The sequence below is a fragment of the Diabrotica virgifera genome, chromosome 1 (assembly GCF_917563875.1).
Source record: "Diabrotica virgifera virgifera chromosome 1, PGI_DIABVI_V3a".
Lineage (NCBI taxonomy): Eukaryota > Metazoa > Arthropoda > Insecta > Coleoptera > Chrysomelidae > Diabrotica > Diabrotica virgifera.
Window position 1 is genome coordinate 317,749,920 of NC_065443.1, and position 25,337 is coordinate 317,775,256.

A 25,337-nucleotide genomic window follows, 5' to 3' on the forward strand; every position below is an offset into this window, starting at 1 on the left:
CTGCAGAAACTACCCCTATACCTTGGCGAGAATGTTTTTACGATTTTCTCATTACCTATTCATTTTTTTTTAAACAAAACTTATACAAGGTTAAAGATCACTATTTACTCTAAAAATTAGGTCCTATTCATTTTTTTCGATTAAGCAACCGTTACGGCACAGTGGCGCCGTAAACCTCATATATGCTTTGGCGGGCTCCAGTTTTTGTTTTTTTTCGTCATCTGTTCGTTTTATTGATAAAGTACTTATGTAAAATAAAACAACACAGTGTAACCTACAAATCATGACCTATGCACATTTTACATTCTTTGCTCCTCAAAGCCACAGTGGTGGCCCAAAATAAATTTTTTCATATTTTCGCCACCTACACGCATTTTATTGCGTTAATGCTACCTTAATAGCACAATATTCACCCCTAATGGTGGCTAAGCAGTGGCGGATCCAGGGAGGGGTGATGGGGGCGATGACCCCCACCCCTCTCAAACCAAAGTGATATTATATTTGAAGATTATAAAAATATTCATTTATTTTTATAGAAAAACTTATATTATATTAATATTATTTTTATAAGAATGACTTTTTATGCTTTAGCGACAGTGGTGGATCCAGCATCGTTAAGAGGGGGGTGCCAATTGGTTAAATTTCTATAAAAATAAATGAATATTTTTATTATCTTTGAATATAATATCACTTGGTTTGAGAGGGGGGAGGTGATCACCCCTCCCTGGATCCGCCACTGCTTAGCGACCACCTAAGGATAAATATTGTGATATTAAGGTAGCATTAATGCAATAAAATGCGTGTAGGTGGCGAAAATATGCAAAAATTTATTTTGGGCCACCACTGTGGCTTTGGGGAGCAAAGAATGTAAAATGTGCATAAGTCATAATTTGTAGGTTACACTGTGTTGTTTTATTTTACATAAGTACTTTATCAATAAAACGAACAGATGACGAAAAAAAACAAAAACTGGAGCCCGCCAAAGCATATATGAGGTTTACGGCGCCACTGTGCCGTAACGGTTGCTTATACGAAAAAAATGAATAGGACATAATTTTTAGAGTAAATAGTGGTCTTTAACCTTGTATAAGTTTTGTTTAAAAAGAATACATAGGTAATGAGAAAATCATAAAAATATGCTCGCCAAGGGATAGGGGTAGTTTCTGCAGTATATTTTCAAGGATAGGGGTGGTTTCCGCAGAGATGTTGCAATAACCATATATATTTTTGAAAAGCACTATTGATGAAGCATATGCCCATATGGATCAAAAAGCAAAAAACAAAAAAAAATTTCAACCCCCCATTTTATTTATTTTTTTTCTGCTGCAGGGGTTGCACTAGGAAATCGCTTTTGGTGTGCATGCATGGGTAATAACAACGTGCACAAAATGATATATGAAGCATATTAATAAAGGGCATTGTGTGTGAAGGATTCCAAGAAAATCAATTTATTTATTAATTCTTCTTTTTTTTTGGGTGGTCCCGGGGAAAAAATGAAGGTGCATTATACAAATTTGTAAATAGCACCAATACATGGGTAATCACTGAAATACTTTTTACTCTAGCATAAACGGTTCAGATGGTATAAAAAGAGGTTTTTTAAAATGTAACACCCTGCAATTAAAAAAAGGGCATTTACCCTTAAGTGAAGCCTATACCAAAAAATCAGTCAATTATTTTTGAATAATTGCCGCAGGATTTCTTCTTAATTTCCGTTACAGTTAGGGAAAAATATATATTTTTTAAAAACATCTTTTTTAAAAACTTGTCAACTTTATGGCGCCACCCCCGTTAAACGGTGGATGATAGAGAGATGCTGTTGGAAATAAATCGTATAAAATATAGTCCTCTTCATATTTCTATAAAAGAAATTTTTTGTAAAAGGTACAGGAAGGGCTACGTTCCGCAAAAACCACAAATTACCCCTTTTAAAGAGGTGAAAAGGGAGGTTCCGGGGCGAAATTTTTTCAGAAAAAGTTAGTCTTATAATAAGCACCCCTTGATATACCAGAAAAAAAATAAAACCGGACTTGTGTTCATTTTGCAAGGTTCAACCTTTGTTTCCTACACTAGTATAAAACATATGATGTACTAACATGAAAAGTAGTCGGATTCGGCAAAAAAATTTAAACTTTATTGTTTATTTATAAAGCATAACGTAAACAATTAAAGTAAAAAGTGAAATGGTGTACAGTTTATATCATTAGCTACAATCCGTAAAAGTTTCAAGTTTCTACATTGTAAAAAATAAGAAAGTTGATGTCTGCAAATTTTTATTCATTTACATTGAAGAAAAGGCAGTCAAATTAACAGTTAAAGATTTGACGCAAACTATTGAACTAAATAAAAGCGTTTAAAAAATGTATAATACTTCAATCCTTTTTAAAAACTTAGACGTAAAATTTCAGTCGAATTCTTTTTAAATGCACTTATTTTTTTCGAATCCTGAGAAAATTAATAAGCATGTTTGGAAAATTAAAACGTAGAATAAAAGAATTCATTATTACCGAGGGCTGAAAATCCCTTAAAATTAACAAAAAGTTTCTTTTGAATGATATATTTGAAATTAAAAATCACACTCGATTTTCCCTTTTTTTCGTCCCTAAGACTTAATAAAATAAAGATTACAGAAGTTCTCAGGGACTTTCGACCCTCGATGATACTATAATATTTTATTCTGCGTTTAAATTTTTTAAAAATACTTAAAATTACTTTAAATTACTTTTCATAGGATTCGAAAAAAAAAAATGAATGCATTTAAAAAGAATTCGACGGAAATCTTGCGCCTATGCTCTTAAAAAGGATTAAAGTATTATACATTTTGGTAACCAGTATTACAAAAGCTTTTAAATGAGGTGTCACATGATGTACTTTTCTATTAAAAAAAAATCAAAGTTATGCCTGTCACTTGAAGAGGGATCGCGTAAAGTTCGAAACGTTGATCCTATAATATACTATCACTATTTTAAAAATCGACATATCCGAGCGTTTTGCTTATGTGCTAAAATTGTTAATAGAGGAGGGGGTTACAATTATTCCAGCTCAATGTTTAAACTCAGTAGTAGTGAATAAAAAAGATCCCGTTCTAAATAAATTTAACTACAAAATGCTCTACTAGTCATCCAATAATGTCGAAACTATTAGCCAAGCCGCACACCAAAGAAACATGAAACGAAAAACGTGAAACATGAAACGAAAAACATGTTTCATGAAAAGAAAACACTGCTAAAAAAATCTCAAAGTCCGCCTACCAATGAAACGAGTGTGATTCATGCTCATGACACATTTTTATTTTCGGAGAGTCTCATAAATGGCCGGATATATATTTGTTTAGCAGTGGTTTATTTCCATGAAACGTAATTTACGTTTCATGTTTCTTTGATGTGCGGCCGGGCTTAGGTATATTTATCCTTTGTTTTCTAATAATTGACAACACTCTAAAATGTCAGAGCTTGCAACCTAAAACCTAATTAAAATAATGAATTTATCTTCTATGATATAAATATCACTTCTTGAACTATCTTCTAGTACCAAATCATTTTTGGCTGTATACCATCTAGTTAAATAACTTAACGTGAAGTAAAAACTCCTTGGTGTAATTGGTATAAAATGTTTAAATTTTTATTTAATCCAAAAGGATTACATTCAGAACGCTTTTGGAATTATCAGCCCAAATTATCAGTGAACTCCCACTCCTTGCAAAAGAGCCACAATGCCAAAATAGCCTAGCTTAGGTTAAGCCACAATACCTTGGTTTCAACCAACCAGTGTTTGGCATTGTGGCTATTTTGCAAGGACAGGGAGTTTACTGATAATCGACTAATAAGTCCGAAAATGTTCTGAATGTAATCCTTTTGGATTTTTGTAAATATTTTAATTCTTTATTAAAAATTTTATACCAACTACACCAGAGAGTTTTTACTTCACGCTAAGTTATTTAACTATACCTTCTTTTGAGCCAATCTTTCGTCCATATTTTCGTTTTTCTGTTTCGTTCTTACTCAATGGATGTTCCCTCAGTAACATGTTAGTAATTTTTCAGACACTGTCTCACAGCGAGAAGACGACGACTGATGTTCATCGTGTGTTTAGCTGTACGACTCTACCACTACTTTTAATTCGTGTGAAAACGGCTACTCTGGCAAGTAGAGTAGTTCGGATAAAAAGCATGCTAGTGTACACGACCCCTAATGCTACTAATGAAAACAAGGCTTAAGCGTCTGTTTCTAATATCGCCAATAGTCCTTGATCAGTTACTTTTTGGATTTCACACCCATTTTTATAAAGCACGTACTCGATCGTAAATAAACATCTAAACACACGTCCGATGCGCCGAACTATTTTAGTCTGGGCAGATTATCGGGGAATAGACCATTTTTGGGAAAAGTTATTTACCAGCAATCTTATTGCTGAAATCGAATCATATAATTATATATAGTAATAATGTAGGTATGCAAAGTCCGCAGATAGTGTGCTACTTTTTATATAAACAAAATGGCGCCCGAAAATGGTGTTTTTTTCAATTGTTGCTATATAACTCCAATAATTTTAACTTTACACCAAAAATACTCAAATACAAATTCACCGTAATTAAATTCTGCATAGAGAAGTGTTTTTCCCGATTAAGTTCTACGAAACTTTTTCCCGGAAAATGCGGGGTTTTTCAACAAAATCTTTTATTTTCAACTAAAATTTTAGATAAGTAATTGTTTATAAATAATTAAATAACTTGGTAATTTAAAAGCTCTTTTTGTATAGATTACAATTCTAGAAGCCGATGGAAATTAAATGAACAGTTTAGCAACAATTGAATTGTTATTTAAAAATTTACGGTCACTATAATAACCACAATAATTATGATACATAAGAATAACTATGATTTTTGTATAAAAAGACACTGTACCTATCTAATTTACTTTACAGAATTGAAATTGGACTATTTATGTGGCCTCAGGAATATTTTAAAACTATAAACAATTTTTTGGCTTATAAACAAAGTGAATATCTCGGGAAATATTAAATTAAATTAAATCATGAAAATGATATTGGAAAAAAGTGGTAGGACGCTTCTTTTAAAAGAAAAACGTTTAATTATGATAAGTGGTTCAGGAGATACTACCGGTCAAATTTGACTGACATGTACGGCAAAGATATAAAAAATAGGATAATAATTTTCAAACCGTCACCTTTTTATTTCAATCCTCTTTCTTCACACCAACTTTCATAGATTTAAAATACTCAAAACATATATTATTACAATAAAAACTATCGATATTACGAGTGAAAATTGCCAAAATTTCAATCAAAAATTAGGTTGGAGAAAATGCAATCTTTTAAGTTCAAAATCGGCAAAAAAAAATGCATTTTCTCGGCTTCCCATGGAGCAATTTTCTTCATTCTTTTTTTGTTCCCAAGTAACTCGAGTAGAGCCATCTATGCAACTAACGCATTATTAAATGTCAAACGTGCTTTTGTTTTGTTATAAAAAATTAATTTATTATTACAACAAAATTTTTTAATTTGTTAAAATAAAGATTGTTTAAATAAGAATATTGCTTTCAAATGAGAATATTTGTATTTTTAACGTTAAAAAGTACACTTGTTTATCTAAAAGTTTATCTAAAAAAAGTCTACAACTGGAAAAAATATGTAGTTTTCTTTACTTATAAATAACAAAAGCAAGTTTGACATTTAATAATGCGTTAGTTAGATGGCTCTACTCGGCTTAATTGGGAACAAAAAGATAATGAAGAAATTTGCTCCATGGCAAGCCGAGAAAATGCATTTTTTAACATATACCGATTTTGAACTTTGAGATTACATTTTCTCCAACGTAATTTTTGAATGGAATTTTTTTATTTTTGGCAATTTTCACTCGTAATGTCGATATTGTTTATTATAATAATATATTTATTGAGTTCTTAAAGATATGAAAATGGGTATGAAGAAAGAGGAAAAAATAAAAAGGCGATGGCTCGAAAATTATGATCCTGTTGTTTATATTTTTGCCGTAAATGCCGGTCAACTTTGAGCGGTTGTATCTCAGGAATTACTCAGCACAATAAAACGTTTTTTTTTTGTTTGAAAGAAGCGTCCTACCGCTTTTTTCCAATACCGTTTTCATGATTTAATTTAATTTAATATTTCCCGAGGTATTCTATTTGCTTTTAAGCCAAAAAATTGTTTATAATTTTAAAATATTCCTGAGACCGCTTAAATAGTTCAATTTCAATCCTGTAAAGTATATTAGATAGGTACAGTGTATTTTTATTCAAAAATCATAGTTATTCTTATGTATCATAATTATTGTGGTTTTTATAGCGACCGTAAATTTTTAATTAACAATTCAATTGTTGCTAAACTGTTTATTCGATTTCCATCGGCTTCTGGAATCATAATTTATACGGAAAGAGCTTTTACGTTACTAAGTTATTTAATTATTGATAAACAATTACTTATCTAAAATTTTAGTTGAAAATTAAAGATTTTGTTGGAAATACCCGAATTTTCCGGGGAAAATTTTCGTCGAAGTAAATCGGGAAAAACACGTCTCTATGAAGAATTTAATTAAGGTGAATTTTTATTTGAGTATTTTTGGTGTAAAGTTAAAATCTTTGGAGTTATAGAGCAAAAATTGAAAAACACGATTTTCGGGCGCCATTTTGTTTACAAAAAAAAGTAGCACACCATCTGCGGACTTTGCATATCTATATTATTAATATATACAATAATAAGATTCGATTCCAGCAATAAAATTGCTGGTAAATAACTTTTCCTTGTATTTTGCTAATTAGCCCAGAGTATTTTCATAGTTCGGCCTAAATAGGGCCTCGATTTTTGACCCTTCGCTTCATTATCGAACGTATTCGTTTCGTATCTGTTTAGTATACCAAGCGTTCGATAACGAAGCGAAGAGTCAAAAATCGAGGCCCTGCTTGGTTTTGTTTCGATTCAGAGGTGTCCATGTAGTCCCATTGAGGAGGTCTGGAGAGACCGAAACGTACGTATGGGGATAGTACATCGACTCTAAACCAAATTAAAACATAAGCTGTTTTTTAGTTTTTCATTTTACTCATATTTTGAGTACAAGGAATCATTTTTCGTTGGAATTTTTCGTAGACGAATAGACGGAATGTGACTGCTTATTGTAGAGTCTCTTTCGTCTAATTTATTCGTCATCTCCTTGCTTTATAAATGGTAAAGGTAGAGATTCAGGATTTTACCAGAAAGCGGTTCCACGAGAAGTTTCAGATTTATTGTTTAGATCGGGGAATTCTCATTTATCTTTATAGACAAGGTGAAAATATTCCCAGGTTCGTTGGAAAAAATATTCCCATGAGATTTTTTTTGCATAATCAATCACATTCGTGGCAAATCCCAGAATAATGTTCAAGAAGTCGCCCACGTGAAAAGTGGTCAAATTTTTTTTTAACTTTTTTTTTATCAAATTGCAAAAATCAATATTTTGGCCCTGACAATGTTTTTAGGTTTTTTGGACCATTCTGGACAAAAAAGGTCTCTTATAATTTTTGCGTAAAGTTGATCGCTTTCGAGTTATAAGCAATTTAAAATTGAAAAAAAAAACGAAAAATAACGATATTCAAAGCTTAATAACTCGGTTAAAAGTTATCATTATGAAAGTCAGAAAGTGACTAGATCAAAGTTTAAAGTCTCCCCTACAAGATCCTGAAGAAATTTTTGTCATTATTTTATAACTGAGCTGTTATTTTTAAGTAATAATAATGAGCGCCATGCAAGTGTTAGGCAGCGGTAAATGCTGAGTGCGAGAGAGATGCCATTCCGGCAGTCCAATTGTGCATCTTACTCGCACTCACATTTACACCCGCGTCAATACGATCTAACCGCTCATTGTTATTAATTAAAAATAACACAAAGCTTAGTAATAAATTAAGGACACAAATTTCTTCAGGATCATGTACGGGGGGCTTTAGGCTTTGATTTAGTGACTTTCTGACTTTCATAATAATACTTTTTAACTGAGTTATTAATTCTTAAAAATGGCCATTTTCACGTTTTTCAAATTTTAAATTGCTTATAACTCGAAAACGATCAACTTTAGAGAAAAATTATGTGAGACCTTTTTTGTTCAGAATGATCCAAAAAATTTGTCTAGGCCAAAAATATTAATTTTTGCAATTGGATTAAAAAAAATTGTTAAAAAAAATTTGGACCACTTTTCACGTGGGCAACTTCTTGAGCCTTATTCTGGGATATGTCACAAACGTAATTATGCAAAAAATCTCATGGGAATATTTTTCCTATGAGCGTCCTATACTCTTTTCATAGTTCTGTAAAAAAATTTATTTAAAACCAAAATTGCTATCTCATATTTTTCAAATTATTATGTGTTTTTAGATAATCTCCTAGTTGGTAACGCAGTAACGTTAGCAAATATTTGAGTTTCCATAAAAGTGAAGATTTCACTTCTTTTTAAAAAAATACTCTTAGATATTTAAAAATACCTTTTCTTTCTTTCTCGTCGCCCTGTTTATGTACTTTCAATTCTGCAGCAAAGAAAACTCCCAGTTCAAACAAAAAGCTTTTAAATCCTCCCTAAAGGAGAACAAACGCTCTTTAAATATACGAGTTAGAAAAATCAGCACGTCCCGGTTCTGGATCAACATACGGTACAGCATTTTTCAGCGTTCTTGTTTGTAACTATGCATATGATTCCAGAAAACATTCATTTATTTATTTAAAATTTAGACTTTCGTGTCACACCACACAGTGATAATTATAAAGCTTTATAGTTCAGAGAAATAAGGAAAAAAAATATCGTGTTGGTGACACATCCCCCTCCAGGCTGAAACCAAATTTTTTGAGTAATATGGTCATCTGTAATAATAACCTATATGTTTCCTGCAGCCGATTTTGATGATATACATAGTTATAAACAAATGAAGATCAAAAAACGGTAAATTTTCGCTTTTTTCGTCTCTTACTAAAAAATTGGGCATTCTAAACAAATTTGAGAGTAATAAACTCATAAACCGTATAAAAAACTTCAATATGGCGTTCACTGAATATGTCTATCCTTATTGGTTACTTAGAAAATTGCCAAATAAATCATAAATTTTGAGTTTTTATAAATATTCATAACTTATGTAAAAATTAACTTAGAACCTTCTTATTACATGGAATGCTGAGACTTATGGTGCTTAAATTACACCCTAAATTCCAAAGCAATTGGTCAAATAGTTTAAAAGTTATTTAATTTGTTTATCCAAAATTAATTTTTTTTGCAACACTGTAAGTCAGAAAATGATGAAGTTACAGTAATATTTTGGATAGTTTATGAAAGAAGAAAATTTACAGTATTAATTTAATTTAAAAAAAATGACAAAAAATAATTATAGATATTGCAAAATAATTTTGCAAAAACATGTGAATTAAAAAAATGGGGGGGCTAACTTTGTCCCTAAATGTCCTAGAACAGTTGTTTTTCTTTCTAAATGTGTATAAAAATTCAGTCTTTCTAAATATGAAAAAATAATTTTTCTACGGGTAACGGTTAAAAAGTTATTCTAATTGTTTATAAGTAAGCAAAAAATGGACATGTTTTTGCAAAATAATTTTGCACTGTTTAAAATTATTTTTTGTCATTTATTTTTAATTAAGGTAATAGTATAAATGTTCTTCTTTCATAAACTGTCCAAAGTATTATTGTAACCTCATAATTTTCTGACTTATAGTGTTGCAAAAAAAAATGAATTTGGGAAAAATAAATTAAATAACTTTTAAACTATTTGACCAATTGCTTTGAAATTTAAAATATAATTTAAGTACAAGAAGTCTCGGCATTCCGCGTAATAAGAAGATTCTAAGTTAATTTTTACCTAAGTTACGAATATTTATAAAAACTCAATATTTATGATTTATTTTGCAATTTTCTAAGCAACCAATAAGGTTGGACATATTCAGCGAATGCCATATTGAAGTTTTTTATACGATTTATGAGTTTCTTACTCTCAAATTTGTTTAAAGTGCTTAACTTTTTGGTAATAGACGAAAAAAGCGATAATTTACCGTTTTTCGATCTTCATTTGTTTATAACTATGTATATCATCAAAATCGGCTGCAGGAAACATATAGGTTAATAATATAGATGTCCATACTACTCAAAAAATTTGGTTTCGGCCTGGAGGGGGATGTGTCACGAGAAAAACCTTATTTCTCTGGACTATTACATTACCACAAGGATCTGTAATGAGTCAGATATTATTCATAATAATAAATTATTTTTAATGGGAAATAAGCCACAATTTTACCAAAAATTTTTTGAAGTTATACTTCTTTACCGGCGACAGAGGGTGATTTTTTTATATGTTAAAACCTATCAGCCCGGCGCATGCGCATTATAACTTTGTTCTGATTGGATGTTCAAATGACATGTCAAAAATTATCCGATATGGCAGCTGTGGTTTGGAGGTAAAGGTAAAGGTAAACAAATGTATAATATATTAGTTTTATTGTTGTGAGGACAGAAACAAAAAAGTTTATAATATTGTAGTGACTTTTAAATAGTTTTTAAAAGCAACAGGTACGTAATAATTGTTAATGTATCATGGGTATAAACCTACCTATTTGATCTGCCAAAATACATAGTATGCAATACTTTTATTTATATAATTTGATTACCATCAAAATTTCTATCAATATTCACCTAATATATTGTTTTTTACTCTATGTTTTGTTGTATTTTTTCAATTCTAAATCATTTCAATTCAAAATTAAAATAATTTGATCAATTTTCAAAATATCAAAATATCACAAGTTTAATCCGTTTAGTTAGTCGATCTTCGTAAATAATGACACATAGTGTCCGTGGCTAAGCGGAGAAGGCGAATGAATTCCAATACCAACCGCTCTTATCAGCGCTGGTTCGAGTCCCAATAGAAACTTTCTTTTTTGTTTTTTTTTAATACATTTTATGATTGTAAGTATATTTATTATATAATTGTATTTTCAGAAAATACGTATTTAGTTAAAAAAATTTTCGACAATTAATGTTCAGACATCATTTGTGGCTTGTTTAATGTGTTTGTGTGTGTTTTATTCTTTTATTATTTTAATTTTTGGCACTGTTCTAATAAAAATGTTTGAGAAGTAGTAAGTATAAATTAGTTTAATATTTAAACAAAATATAAATAAAAAGTATATTAATTTCGTTTAAATCATATAATAGAAGTATAACTTCTTACGTGCGTACAAAGTACACACACATTCTTTTTTAATAACGTTTCGAAGCCCAAATCGGATTTCGTTGTCAAAATACAAAATACTACTAAAATAAACAAAAATGTTGTTACTAAGTAAAAAGAAAATTCTTCTAATAATTTATTTAATCTGACTCATTTATATTGGCAATTCAGACGTATATTATATATTTTAAAGTAGAAGACTTTAAAATGATATGGCCAATATTTATGAGTTGCATTCCTGGGACGACTTTACTAAAAGATAGTTCATTCGATTACATGAAATCAATCCCAACTCAAAAATATCCGTCACAAAAAAATCATAGCATGTGATCTGTCTTTAAAAAGACAACCAAATGCAACGTTGACAGTAAAATTCTCACGTTAGAGATTCCATAGTAAATCACCAGGGAAAACTAGGAAAAAACCTCGTGATAATATCCCGACATCGTAAGTATTTGGTCTTACATTTAATTTACTTTCAAAAAACTAATACCAAATTCTGACTTTAATATGTTTAAATTATAAATAATATTAATAATATATAGATATACCATAAGTAATACTAAAATATAAAATTTTTACCAACTCGATATGTTATTAACTTACTAATCGTGGTATTTTCTTTCTATTGACTTCCTCTTTTAGTACGGGTAACCACATCCTACTATATTCTACCGAGGAATTTGCGACACAATTAGTTTCATTTAGCATAATTAGAGCCGCTTCTTTGATTTTTCTCTTTTTACTATCTGATTCTTTCAGGACTATACTTGAACCTCTCCACTGAACTATTTATAGAATTCATTATTTAGTTGAAAATAGGTATTATTAGTACATAATGTCAATAACTCCATTATAGCTGATACATTTAGTCTTGTCCTAGTTGTCAATGTATTATCATTTTCTAATTTCGTTTTAATTATGTTTAAAGTTTTATCTAATGGCACATTTGTAAATAAACTGTTTATGTCAAAACTTACTAAAATATTATTTGGATTAAATTCAATATTTGATAATTTGTTTAAAAAATGATGTGTATTTTTTATAAATGTGTCATTAATATTTGCAAATGGTTTTATATTATTTAACAAAAAATTTTAATTTTTATTTATTTTTTTTTTGGTAAAATTGTGGCTTATTTCCCATTAAAAATAGTTTATTATAAAAATGCCACAAGGAAATAGCTTCAGAACAACAATATTCATAATTGCCTTCAAAACAGTGTTATGCAATGAAATTAGAGGAACTGTGGTAGAGCAAAAGTCTCTTAACTCGACTTGAAAATTGGACGCTGAAAACTGACTTTAATTTAAGAGAAAATCCCAGATACAAAAATTCACTATTAAAATAATATTAAATAATTATTTAAATCTGAAATTTTTCTTATTGGAACCGCTTTCTGGTAACATCCTTAATCTCTGACTTTTACAATTTATAAGACAAGAGACGACGAATAAAGAAAGCGAAAAGGACTCTGCAATATGCATTTTCACTTGAATTTAATTTTTTCACAGAAAAGACACAGATGAGAGTATTATTTCTAATAAATAAAGAATATGGTTTATAATTAACAACATGAAATACTTGAATACATGAAATACTAAAATACATGAAATACTAAAAAATAAAGTTAATTATCTGTAGTCGGCTCTATAATATGTCACAACAAATTTTTAGAAAAGAGTTATTTATAGAACGTATATTTATATACTCTATAAACCTTTTCGGAATAAACATTTCATCCTCAGTGCTACTGAAAAGGTATACATGTCTAAAGCCATTAATACATTATGAAAACCCTTTAAACGTTATTAAATTTATATTACATTACAATGATTGGTGCTAATTTAATATCAATTTATAATATCATCAAAGGATTAAACTTTAAGCAGATTCTCTCCATGGCAAACTTAAATCCCACATGAGTTATTGCTACAGAGACGTATTCTCCAATCGGACCTCGGGTAGCAACCGATGTTAATATTAAGCTAGAGCTTAAGATCTGTTGGTGCAACCAGGCATAAATTTAATAACATTTAATGGGTTTTCAATAATATATTTTTTACTGGCTTTAACTATGTATACCTTTGTAGCTGCACTAAAGATGGAATATTTATTCAGAAAATGTTCTCTAATGTGGCCCTAAAGTGTTTTATCACATATTGACAAATTTCCACATTCTTGACAATAGAATTATTCATATACTCAAAAATTTGATCTATTCACGGGTTTTCCTCTTAATTTTAAAGAACCGCTTGGATTGACAGGAAATTTTGAATATACATGTCAAAGAAAAAAAGTGATATTGTGCCGATGTGTGTTTTTACCCAGGGGGGTGTATTTCACCCCTTCTTGGGGGTGAAAAATATACGTTCAATATAAGTCCCGAAATGGATAAACTGACTAATTCTAAGCAACTTTTGTTCTATAGCGTTCACTAAGTTAATACTTTTCGAGTTATTTGCGAGTGAAAATGTTTATTTTTCAACAGTACAATCACGTTTTTATACGGTTTTTGAAAAAAGTGAAAAAAAAATGAAGTATGTATAAAGTCTGTCGACTCAGTAATGGCAGAGCTGTAGCTAATTAGAAATAGGTTCATATCCGTCAAATTCCGAATCGAATATTTCAACGTAAAAAAACAAAACAATTAAGCACTTTTTGAAGAAAATTCTTTACGACTTTTTCAAGATGTTTAAAAAGAGTTTTATTTTTGTACCAAAAACCAAAACCGAATTAAAAAAGAGAGTCATGGTACTGTCTCTCTTGTGGGATCATAGAGTGGCTGACATACTTAATTGTGTTCGTTGTAATCGGTATATTCACGAGGATTAACAAAAGATGGCAAGGACATATTATGCGTATGTCCTTGATATGTGTGTAACTGTGAGATTAACTATTTAGATGGGAAATAAGCCACAATTAAATTGAAAAAATAATTTTATTAACTTTTCGACGCCCAAATCGGGTGTCGTTTCCAAAATACAAAATACTACTAAAATAAACAAAAATGTTGTTGCTAAGTAAAAAAATTCTTCTAATTGATTTAATCTGACTCATTTATATTGGCAATTCAGACGTATACTATACATTTTAAAGTAGAAGACTTTAAAATGATATAACCAATATTTATGAGTTGCGTTCCTGGGACGACTTTACTAAAAGATAGTTCATTCGATTACATGAAATCAATCCCAACTCAAGAATATCCGTCACAAAAAAATCGTAGCATTTGATATGTCTTTAAAAAGACAACCACATGAAACGATGACAGTAAAATTATCGCTTTAGAGATTCCATAGTAAATCACGAGGGAAAACCAGGAAAAAACCTCGTGATACTATCCCGACATCGTAAGTATTTACTTTCAAAAACTAATACCAAATTCTGACCTTAATATGTTTAAATTATAAATAATATTAATAATATATAGATATACAATAAGTAATACTAAAATATAAAATATGTACTAACTCGATATGTTATTGACTTACTAATCGTGATATTTTCTTTCTATTGACTTCCTCTTTCAGTATGGGTAACCACAACCTACTGCACTCTACCGAGAAATTTGCGATACAATTGGTTTCATTTAGCATAAATTAGAGCTGCTTCTTTGATTTTTCTCTTTTTACTATCTGATTTTTTCAGGACTATACTTGAATCTCTCCACTGAACTCTATGTTCATTATCCCATGCGTGTTGACATATTTGAGATCTATCAAATTCTCTATTTTTAATATAAGACTGATATTCACTTATTCTAACGTTTAATGGTCTTGATGTTTCACCTAAATAAAATTGTTCGCATTCACAAGGTATTTTATAAATGCAATTCTTTGTTCTTTCTTGTTTATTATTTCCCATCTAAATAGTTAATCATAAAAATGCCACAAGGAAATAGCTTCAGAACAACATTAACTGTCAGATTTTTGCTTTTAATAACAATATAAATTTCTTTCAGTAAACTTTGTATTTGTTTATTTGTAAAATTTTATAAATTTATTATTCACGTCAATTTATATGTAAAATGATTCTCATTGAATGATATCCTTGTAACGATAAACTACCACAGAAAATTGAAATACTATTTTAAAATCATATTTATCATCGTTAAATATCATCGTTTATGCCAGCCTAACTCAATCTCTCAGGCTGTGAACACGTCTTGTCTTAATCAAAAATATAAACGATGAAAATCTAGATTGGTAGCAAATAAAACAATAAGTTGTTAACTAATAATATTTATTTTTCGTTAAAAATATAAAGAATATGGTGTATTATATTCAATGATATATATTCAAAATCTTGCCGAAAGCTAACAATTTGGATTATACTTAGTGCATTTTCTGTTTGAAGATGTCCTTGATGTCGAATGTTCCACTGTTGATTTGTCGACTTACTCATATATGTTCTCCATCATGTATAGCGCCCATAAAATCAAAGGTTCCTTTTATTTGTTCCCAAAAACTAGAATACACATTGTTTATTAGACATCAAGAAGCGTTGAAAATAATTAACCTTTATATTCTTCAAAAAATAAACAGTAAGTATCATTTCGCAAGGAATAAAGTAAATAGAGTTATTAAATAATTAAATTTTGTAAGATTTTTGTATGCATAATATAAGTAATAAAGATAAATTTATAAAATCGATACGTGGTTTTGTAGAGTTGAGGTTAAATATGAAAAAATGGTTAAAAGAACTATGAATATAAGCTTGACTATGAATATAATCGAAGAGTACAAAAATGTACTCATCCCAAGAGATAGTAAACGAAATAAATGAAGCTATCTGATTAAACGGAACCTTAAATAAAGTAATTTTGCCACATACATAGATGGTTAACGTGATCGACGGGGATGAGGTTGTCATTGTCAACGAAATTACAGAGAAGCATAGAACATAAATGTCTTAGGATAGAAAAATTAGATATTTTATGACAAATTAAAAGAGAATTGCATTGTAAATTAATGAATTATTACCTGAAAAAAAAATAGAATACAATAAATATTTGAAAATAAATTAACAAAGATGTGAAGTTTATAACGTTACATCCTTATAAGTTACTAGTTCCAAATAAACAGAAGCAAGGATATACATGGAATAAATAAATAAGGGTAACTAATATTCAAAATTTATTCAATGTTACAATTTAATATTTCGTTATGTATTTATCAAGTATTTTATCCTGAAATTTGGACGGTAAAATGTAATACAATGTGTTTACAAGACATTTCTCTGTATTCCTAATAACACCAAATATTCCATGTATGTTCCTAGAATGCACAAACAGGATATTGAAAACATTCTTGGAATGTCCTCAAAAGCACAAGAATGTCCCCTAAATGTCCCAGGAAAGTCCTCTGTCAGCATTTTAAACATTCCTTGAATGTCTTGTTGGAACATTCCATGAATCTCTACGAATGTTCTTTGGACATTCACAGTATATTTTTATACATTCCCTAGATATAGTCGTTGATGTGACATACCTCCGATTTGTTTCTTCAAACCGTCAGTTTGAAGCCAAGATGAAGACCACATTATAATAACGCTGCATTTTTAACATCCTTTTAACATCGACTTATTGTCGAAATTGTTGTAGCCGAAATGGCATAATTATTGTAAAATGAAGGTCTTTTGACCTATCTATGTAGCTAGTTCCAACTACTTTGGATCTAAAGTTTCTACCACCTGATGATGGACTGATTGGTCCGAAAACGTTTGTGCGATTTTGTACTATAGATGTACTCACTTTTATCCAATTTGGATCATTTTAGATAAAATTTTAATAAACATTTATATACCATTTACCTACAAGCGAATTTTACTTCCTTAGTAATATCTATAATAGTAATTTGGTGGAATGCGCTTTACTGTAAAATCCAATTCTGACTGAATTGTATATGGATCTAAATCCCCAATTATTTTCAGCTTCAATAAATATCTAAAACAATAAAAGAAATAATGTTATTGCTTGCAAAATTCATCAATATTGATAAATATCAGGGAAAAATTAACAGTAAATAAAAATTATTTCCCCTACCTTTGTCGAACATCTGGAGTTTCCAATAATAATTTCCTTAAATAATTACTTTACATTGTGGTAAAGTTTATAAAGTTCACAAAATACAGCAAACGAAATTCAAATGAATCCAAAATAGACAAAATACGACGATAAACAATGAAAAATAGATATTACAAACATAACCTCTGTAACATTTTGTATGCCAACATTGCAACCAGAAGTGACTTGGTTTGGATTGCCTAATATACGCGCGGCAAATTTGAAAATGAACGCAAATTGAATAGTAAATGGCCTCTCTTAAAATATAGGACATTGGTAGTATGTTCATAGAATGTCTTGTGGTAACATTCCACCAATAATTTAATCATATGTTCACCGAATGTTCCTTCAATGTCCAGGACATTCAAACATTAATAGAAATTTGATAGTACATTCCTGGAATGTTTTGTGTTGTTAGGGATAATTGTAGTTAAATAGAATATTACATACATTTCTACCTTAACGTGGCATTATTTGACGTCCTTACCGTAATAATGCCACATTTTATAAACAAGCATCTCATAAGCAATTTGACTGAAATGAAAACATGTTTTTAGAAAATTCGTAGTTGCAGATGATGTTGGTATAAAATTTTATTGTGATGTTGGTCTGTTCTGATGCCAAGAAATAACGCTGAAAAGAACTATTCCCTCAAATGAATGTCTGTCTTTGGTCGTTTCAGCTCCGGCTTTATCCAGTTCGACGTCGGACAACGACGATCTGACGAACAGCATCGAAGACGAGGGCGAAGAGGGCGAAGAAGAAGACGAGGAGGAGTCGCTCGTGTTAGACGAGGACGACTTTACGACACACGGATTAGCGAGACTTAGCTCGGCTGCTACATGTCTCGTCGCCGGGGTCGAATACACACATGGGCAACAGGTAAGAGTTCTTTCTTGACACTTTGAGGAGATTTATCAAAGTTTTTTCTAGTTTTATACTAAAAAGTAGTTTGCTCGACGCGAAATATGGAAATCTGGAGTTTTTAGAGGAACTATGTAAATGATTATAAAAACTCGTGATATCATGCTAGGTACGTGAAATATTACTATGAAATTTTTTAAATTACAAATTTTAAATGTTTAATTTTTATTTATACTAATAATCCTGGATCCCGCGTACCAAAAAAAGTTGATTAAAAGCAAGCTGAAAATTTGTTAATAGCTTAACGGTGTCTAGTCGGACATACTTTGATTTATAGGAACACTGGAACAGGAAAGTTTTAATTGTGGAACGTGATTTTAATTGTGGAACGTGGCATCCTGACAAGTTTATGATTGTGAAAACTAGCAGGTTGTTTTTAAGTTTATTCAATAAGAGACTTTATGTAATATATAAAAAAATATTTGTCCGACAAATATGTTGGGCATTTTAATAAGTGTGACACGTAGAACATCTCAAATGACAAGAATTATATTGGTGGTAAATAGCAGTCTGATTTTTGCCTGAGAGTTTAATGAAACGGTAACAAATCGATTGAAAGTTCTGTCCGACAAAATGTATGGGATGTTTTCGTAGTCTGACGTTCAAAACCTGTAACCTGTTCCACAATTAACACTTCCCTTGTTCCAGTGTTCCCGCACATCAAAGTTTGTCCGACTAGACACCCTTAAGCTATTAAAAAAATTTCAGCTTGCTACTAATAAACTTTTTTGGTCCGCGGGATCCAGGCCTAATAATGTATGTATACCTACCAATAAAACTCCAACTAAATAGGAGCCGATTGTTGAGGTTTCGTCTAGCACAGTCACTCAAGTTTAAGTTTGTCATGACTTAGTCGAAAAAGTAAACAATGAGTCTTGAAAAAGACACATAAAATACATTAAGCATCAAAATTAACGCACCACCTTAAAAATGGGACATTTTTGATGTCTTGTATTTCCTAAACCTGTTGTCCGATTTTAGTAATTTTTTTTAATATGTTATAGCTTTATTCTTCAAGAATATCGATGTAATAATATTGTTGCTAAACAGATAAATGTCATTGTATAGCGTGTGTAACATGTGTAACAATGTGTAACAATGATAGTGTATTTTTTCCTCAAAATTTGGAACACCCTGTGGAATACTCTGGCGTATATAAAATATTGAAATTAAAACTCGACTATGCCTTAGGCTTTCTTAATATTCTGCTTTTCGATTCATTCGCTTACGTGGGATAATAAAAAAGTTGGTACTTTAACAACTAGCCATGTTATTCATCAATACAGGGTGTTTCTAAATAAGTGCGACAAACTTTAAGAAGTAATTCTGCATTAAAAAACATTGACCGTTTGCTTTATAAACATATGTCTGCAAATGCTTCGTTTCCGTGATACGGGATGTTGAATTTTTTCTTAGAAACTGAGTGAATTTATTTATTGCTCCAAATCCAGTTGAGATATGCAAATGAAATTTGGTAAGTTTTAAGAGGTAGTTATTTCGAATTTTTTGGCATACAATTACGTGCATATGCATTGGCGTGCATACGGGTCATATTACCCGAATGCACGCCAATGGTGAATATAAAATTCTTAATTGTATGTCAAAAAATGCGCAATAACTACCTCTTAAAACCTACTAAATTTTATTTGCATATCTCAACCGGTTTTGGAACAATAAATAAATCGTCAGTTTATGAGAAAAAATTCAACATCCCGTATCTCGGAAACGAAGCATTTGCGGACATATCGTTATAGAGCAAATGGTCATTATTTTTCATGCAGAATTACCTCTTAAAGTTTGTCGCACTTATTTAGAAACACCCTGTATAGATGAATAAAATGGCTAGTTGTTAAAGTACCAACTTTTTTATTATCCCACGTAAGCGAATGAATCGAAAAGCAGAATATTAAGAAAGCTTAAGGCTACAGTTGAGTTTTCATTTGAATATTTTATATACGCTAGAATATTCCACAGGGTGTTCCAAACTTTGAGGAAAAAATACACTATCATTGTTACACCTGGGATACAATGACACTTACCTGTTTAGCATTAATATTATTACATCGATATTCTTGAAGAATATTTATTTTTTTATTTAGCGTATGGCTTAAGTATATCACAGAATATATTTAGATTTATGCATTATACAATGCATCACAAACAGATGTCCAATTTTTTTATATATTCGATTGACCCTTCGGTTGCCATTACAAAGTCTATAGGGTCGCCTGTGTATGCTCTGCGTGGGCAGTCCTGAACAATGTGACTGATCGTCTGTCTTGCAGCGCCGCAGTCACAAGAAGGCGAGGGGAGTTTACCCCATCTGTGGAGGGAGTCGGCGCATCTTCCACAGTTTGTTCAAATTCGATTAAGGGCTGCCCAAATCTTACGGGGACGTTCAAATTCGCCAGGTTTCCCTATGATGTCCGGTAGACTATGGTAATGCGGATCTGTCCTACTTTCCCAATCTTCTCTCCATCGGGTATTTAAGTCAAAGTTGGATTGCTGCAGCGCTTGAGCAGATTGTAGAGGGGGTAACCTGGATCGGAGACGGTTTCCAAGAATATCGGGGATGTCGTTGTGGACTAGAAGCTGGCGACTGTCCATTATTTTGTTATATTCTTTAACCAATGCATGTTCGCGGCGTAGGTTGGGTGGTGCTATATTACTAAGGGTAGGTAGCCACATTGTAGGGGTGGGCTTAATTGTGCCTGTTATCATACGCATAGTACGGTTTAGTTGGGTGTCGACCAGGTGGGTATGCCTGCTATTTAGCCACACTGGAGCACAGTATTCTGCCACCGGATATATCAGGCCAAGAGCAGAGGATCTTAATGTTGATGCTGTGGACCCCCATGTAGTGCCGCAGAGTTTCTGTATTATATTGTTGCGTGTTTTCAATTTTGCTGCTGTTTTCGTCAGGTGTTCTCTGAATGTGAGCGTTCTGTCTAGAGTAACCCCAAGGTATTTCGGGTATTTATTGTGTTTTAACAGCTTGTTATTAAAATACACTCGCAATTCTCTGTTTGCCAACTTGTTGTTTAGATGAAAAGCTGATACTTCAGTTTTTGTAGTACTTGGCTGTAGTCTCCATTTCTTAAGGTATTCGCTGAGGATGGATAAGTCATTCGTGAGAGTGATTTCTGTAGTTTCTAAAGATTGGTGGCTTGTTGCAAGGGTCCAGTCGTCAGCGTATCCAAACTTCCGAGATTCGGTTTCAGGCATGTCAGCAATATAGAGGCTGAAAAGTAAAGGGGCAAGGACAGAACCCTGTGGAAGACCATTGTTAAGTTTCATCTGTCTACTCGTCTCCTTTCCCATTATAACCTGGAAGGCTCTGTTGGTCAGCATGTTGTCAATGAGGTTAATTATCTTTCTGCAGGGGATAATGCGGGCCAGTTTATATATTAATCCCTGTCTCCAAACAGTATCATATGCTGCTGTTAGATCTATAAATACTGTTGCTGTCTTTTGTTTCTTTTGAAAACTAGCTTCTATAAAAGTTGTTAATGACAGCACTTGGTCCGTACAGATTCGATGAGGGCGGAAGCCAGCTTGTTCAATGGGGACATTTTCTAGTATCCTGTGACTAATTCTGTTGAGGAGAAGCTTTTCTAATAGTTTATATACCATGCTGAGTAGAGCTATGGGGCGGTAGTTTTCTGGCTTATCGTTTGATTTGCCCGGTTTCGGAATTGCAATTATCTTTGTTCGCTTAAGTGAGAAAGGAATGTTACCTGACTGAAGTATATCATTAAAGAACATTGCAAGCCACTGTTTCGTGTATACACCACTGTGTATCAAGAACTCTGGATGGATACCATCAAAGCCAGGTGCTTTACCTGATTTCATTTCTTTCAGCGCATGTGTGATTTCAGAAATAAGTATTCTTGCTGAATATTCGGAGTTCGTTCTGTTCATTTGTTTTAATGCCCTTAAGTCTCTTTTCACGTTGGTAGTATGTGTTCGATCTCGTGGAGCTCTGGATAGAGATACTATATGGGAGGCAACCTTGTTAGGAGACATTTTAGACTCTCTGGATTCCAGCTGGTTAGCTCCTCCAATTTTCCGCAACAAGGACCATGCCTGCCGGCTTGATTTTTTGAAGTCAAGGTTTTCGACAGTCTTTATCCATTTTTGGCGTCTAGCTGTATCGATGTTGTGTAAAAGCTCATCGGCTATTTCTCGGTCACCACTTTCGAGAAACTTCGTGTATAAGTCTTCGCATGTTTCAGTCCATCCAGGCACATATTCTTTGCGATACCCCCTAGGGATGGTTTTCTTGGCAGTGCTTATTACTGCGCCCACAAACCTCTCATAATGTTTGCTGGTTGGAGGGACCCAGCACAAGGTTCGGTCTAGTTGTTCAGAGAACTTCTTCCAGTTTGCTTTTCTAAGATTCCACCTGGGTCGAGGATATGATCTAATTATTGGAATTGATATTCCGATGGTGATAAGCACCGGACGATGTTGAGTATGTGGGAAGTCTGCAAGGACACTTCTCGCAGTTGTTAGTGGTCTGTCATTGGTATCTTTTGAGACAAAACATAGGTCTGGGTTATATTCTTTTCTCCATGCAGCTGATTTAAATGTTCCTCTGTCTTTGGCATCAAAAACTAGGTATGTGTTTTGCTCTTCGGACCATTCTACTAGTGCCTCCCCATTTTCATCATTCGTGGTGTACTTCCACATTTCGTGGTGGCTGTTGAAGTCGCCGATGTATATAGTAGGATGTGGATGAGTCTTTAGCACTTCTGGGTTCCATGTAGTGGCTGGAGGTTTGTATATGTTAACTACGGTAATATCTCCAATCTTGGTGACTACTTCATGTATATTATTTTCATTGGAAGCAGAAAGTAGGAAACCATTTTCTATATTGCAGCGAATGTAGGTTGCGACGCCGTAATGTTTATCATAGGTGGCTCCCAGTAAATCGTAGCCAGGTATCTTTCCCCTTAAATCAAGCTGGACTTTGTCTTCAGTATGGGTCTCTTGTATGGCAACCAGGTCAATGTCGTTATCGTGTAGGAGTTTTTGCAACACTTGGCATTTTGCCTGGCTTATGCCCTCGATGTTAAGGTGACAGACTCGGATACACGGTCCGAGATCTCTAGTCAGTTGGTTCTGAGAAGAACCTTTATTTGTTCCCATCGTATGTTTACGTATAGATAAGATTTCTGTTTGTGATCTGTGATGTTGGCAGGATATTGTTTTTGTTTTTCGTTCGTCTGCCGCCAAATTTTTGCTAGTTCATTTAGCGTTACCCAGGGTGCACCACATGGAGGCGAACTAGCATTACACCCCAGATATATAAATTCTTGAAGAATAAAGCTATAATATACTAAAAAATCGCTCAAATCGGACAACAGGTTTAGGAAATACGAGACATCAAAATTGTCCAATTATTAAGGTGGTGCGTTAATTTTAATGCTTAGTGTATTAACTAATAAACTAATCATATTTATTTTACATTAAGATATAAAATGAAATGAGATATTAACATAAATAAGGGAATCCTACCTATAGCTCCACAGTAAAAAATGATATTTATAGAATTGTTGGATTGGTGGCTCGATATGGAGGACGATGATGGAGTTAGTTGGCTCCAGATGATGTATTTAGAGCTAGTTGTTTTCCATGTAGACCTAGAGATGTAAACGATATAAAAAATAGACACAAGATGAAGAAAAACGGCATTGTCACTTCTATTCAACCAGAAACTTACATGACAGAACGAAAGTCAAGAGTTGCTAACTCACACATATATTTTGTCGATTGGAGTATGGCATAGAACCATAGAAATTTTATAAACCTGTGATTAAATTAGCTATTCCGTTTCAATACAGGTAAAAGATAGGGATATAAGATAATTGAAAATTTAAACAGGATATTTAGTTGATAAAAAGATTTTTAGGTTCTCGATTGTCGAGAAATTTTTCGATTTTAAAAGTTCACGAGTCCCGTGTTCCTAGCTTGACACGCTTTTTTTATATGTTCAAAGCTAGCAAGTACTTTTTCATTACTTCCTGACATTGTCCATATTTTGGATGTACACAGAAGCACTGATCTTATCAGGGATTTGTACATTTAGCATTTGATGTTTTTGGGTGCCTTTATCCATCGTGAGTCATATATTTTTCTTTCACTTTCCGTTCGAAACATCGTAATAATCAGTGTGTGTTTTATCCACGAAAAAAATCCTAACAATTTTTTATTTACTTCGTTTTGTTGGGTTAGTACTGTGCAACATGTGGAACCTAAAATCAGTAAAACTTCGATTCTATGGAGCTGACATCCAATTAATTGATCTAGTATGTGAACTCGCTAACACCAAATTATTACTGGTTGTGCATCAATTAGAAACTTTATGAAATATGCATATATCAATTAACTACATTGGTATTTTCAACATTATTTGTTGTACGTACGACAGGCAAATACAGGGAGCTATTTTTATGCTCCTTGAAAAATATCATCACTGTTCAATAATAGATTTATTAGTTATAGACGAAGAAATCTAGAAAAAAATTTAATTTAAAAAATGTTTAAATAGATAATATTGAACTATTTCAACAGTTTGCTAAAATATCAGCATATTTTTTGTAGTTATGTGATATTTGAACACTTTAAAACAATATTTTACGAAGTAAGGGAGCATGAATGGGTTTATAAATTTATTAACTTATATTTATTAACTTTATATTTATTAACTTATTAACTTATATTTTATTAACGAAAAAACACTTGGTTGAAAACAATTTTTTTATTAAATCTTACAATGTCAAGCATGTTCTACCCAGTCCTATCGTTTATTCATTTATTATGGCGGGAGTACATACTGTTTTTGCGTTAGACCTTTGGTGCCTTCATCAAATTATGTTATTTATGATAAAATAAAAAAATGCTGAGGATTTTCTAGACATTTTCTAGATATTTATCATATTATATGGCTTGGAACTTAAGAGCAAGATCTTTAAGTAAATCATGACATACCTGTCAAAAGCGTTTTCGAAATCTATGAAACAGGTGTGTATCTCTTGATTGACGTCCAAACATCTCTGTGTGAGAACATTTACTGAGCTTGTGTAGCACCTACGTAGTCCTTTTCTGAATCCAAACTTTCT

At 31.9% G+C, this 25,337-nt stretch overlaps 1 protein-coding gene across 1 annotated transcript in view; it reads left to right on the top strand.

Annotated features, from left to right (window-relative positions):
- LOC126878661 (cysteine-rich motor neuron 1 protein) overlaps positions 1 to 25,337 on the top strand; it is a 263,846-nt gene that overhangs the window by 10,385 nt on the left and 228,124 nt on the right. The window contains exon 2 of the mRNA XM_050641504.1: positions 17,972 to 18,171. Coding sequence (XP_050497461.1) covers positions 17,972 to 18,171 — 200 coding nt within the window. The remainder of the gene's footprint in view (positions 1 to 17,971; positions 18,172 to 25,337) is intronic.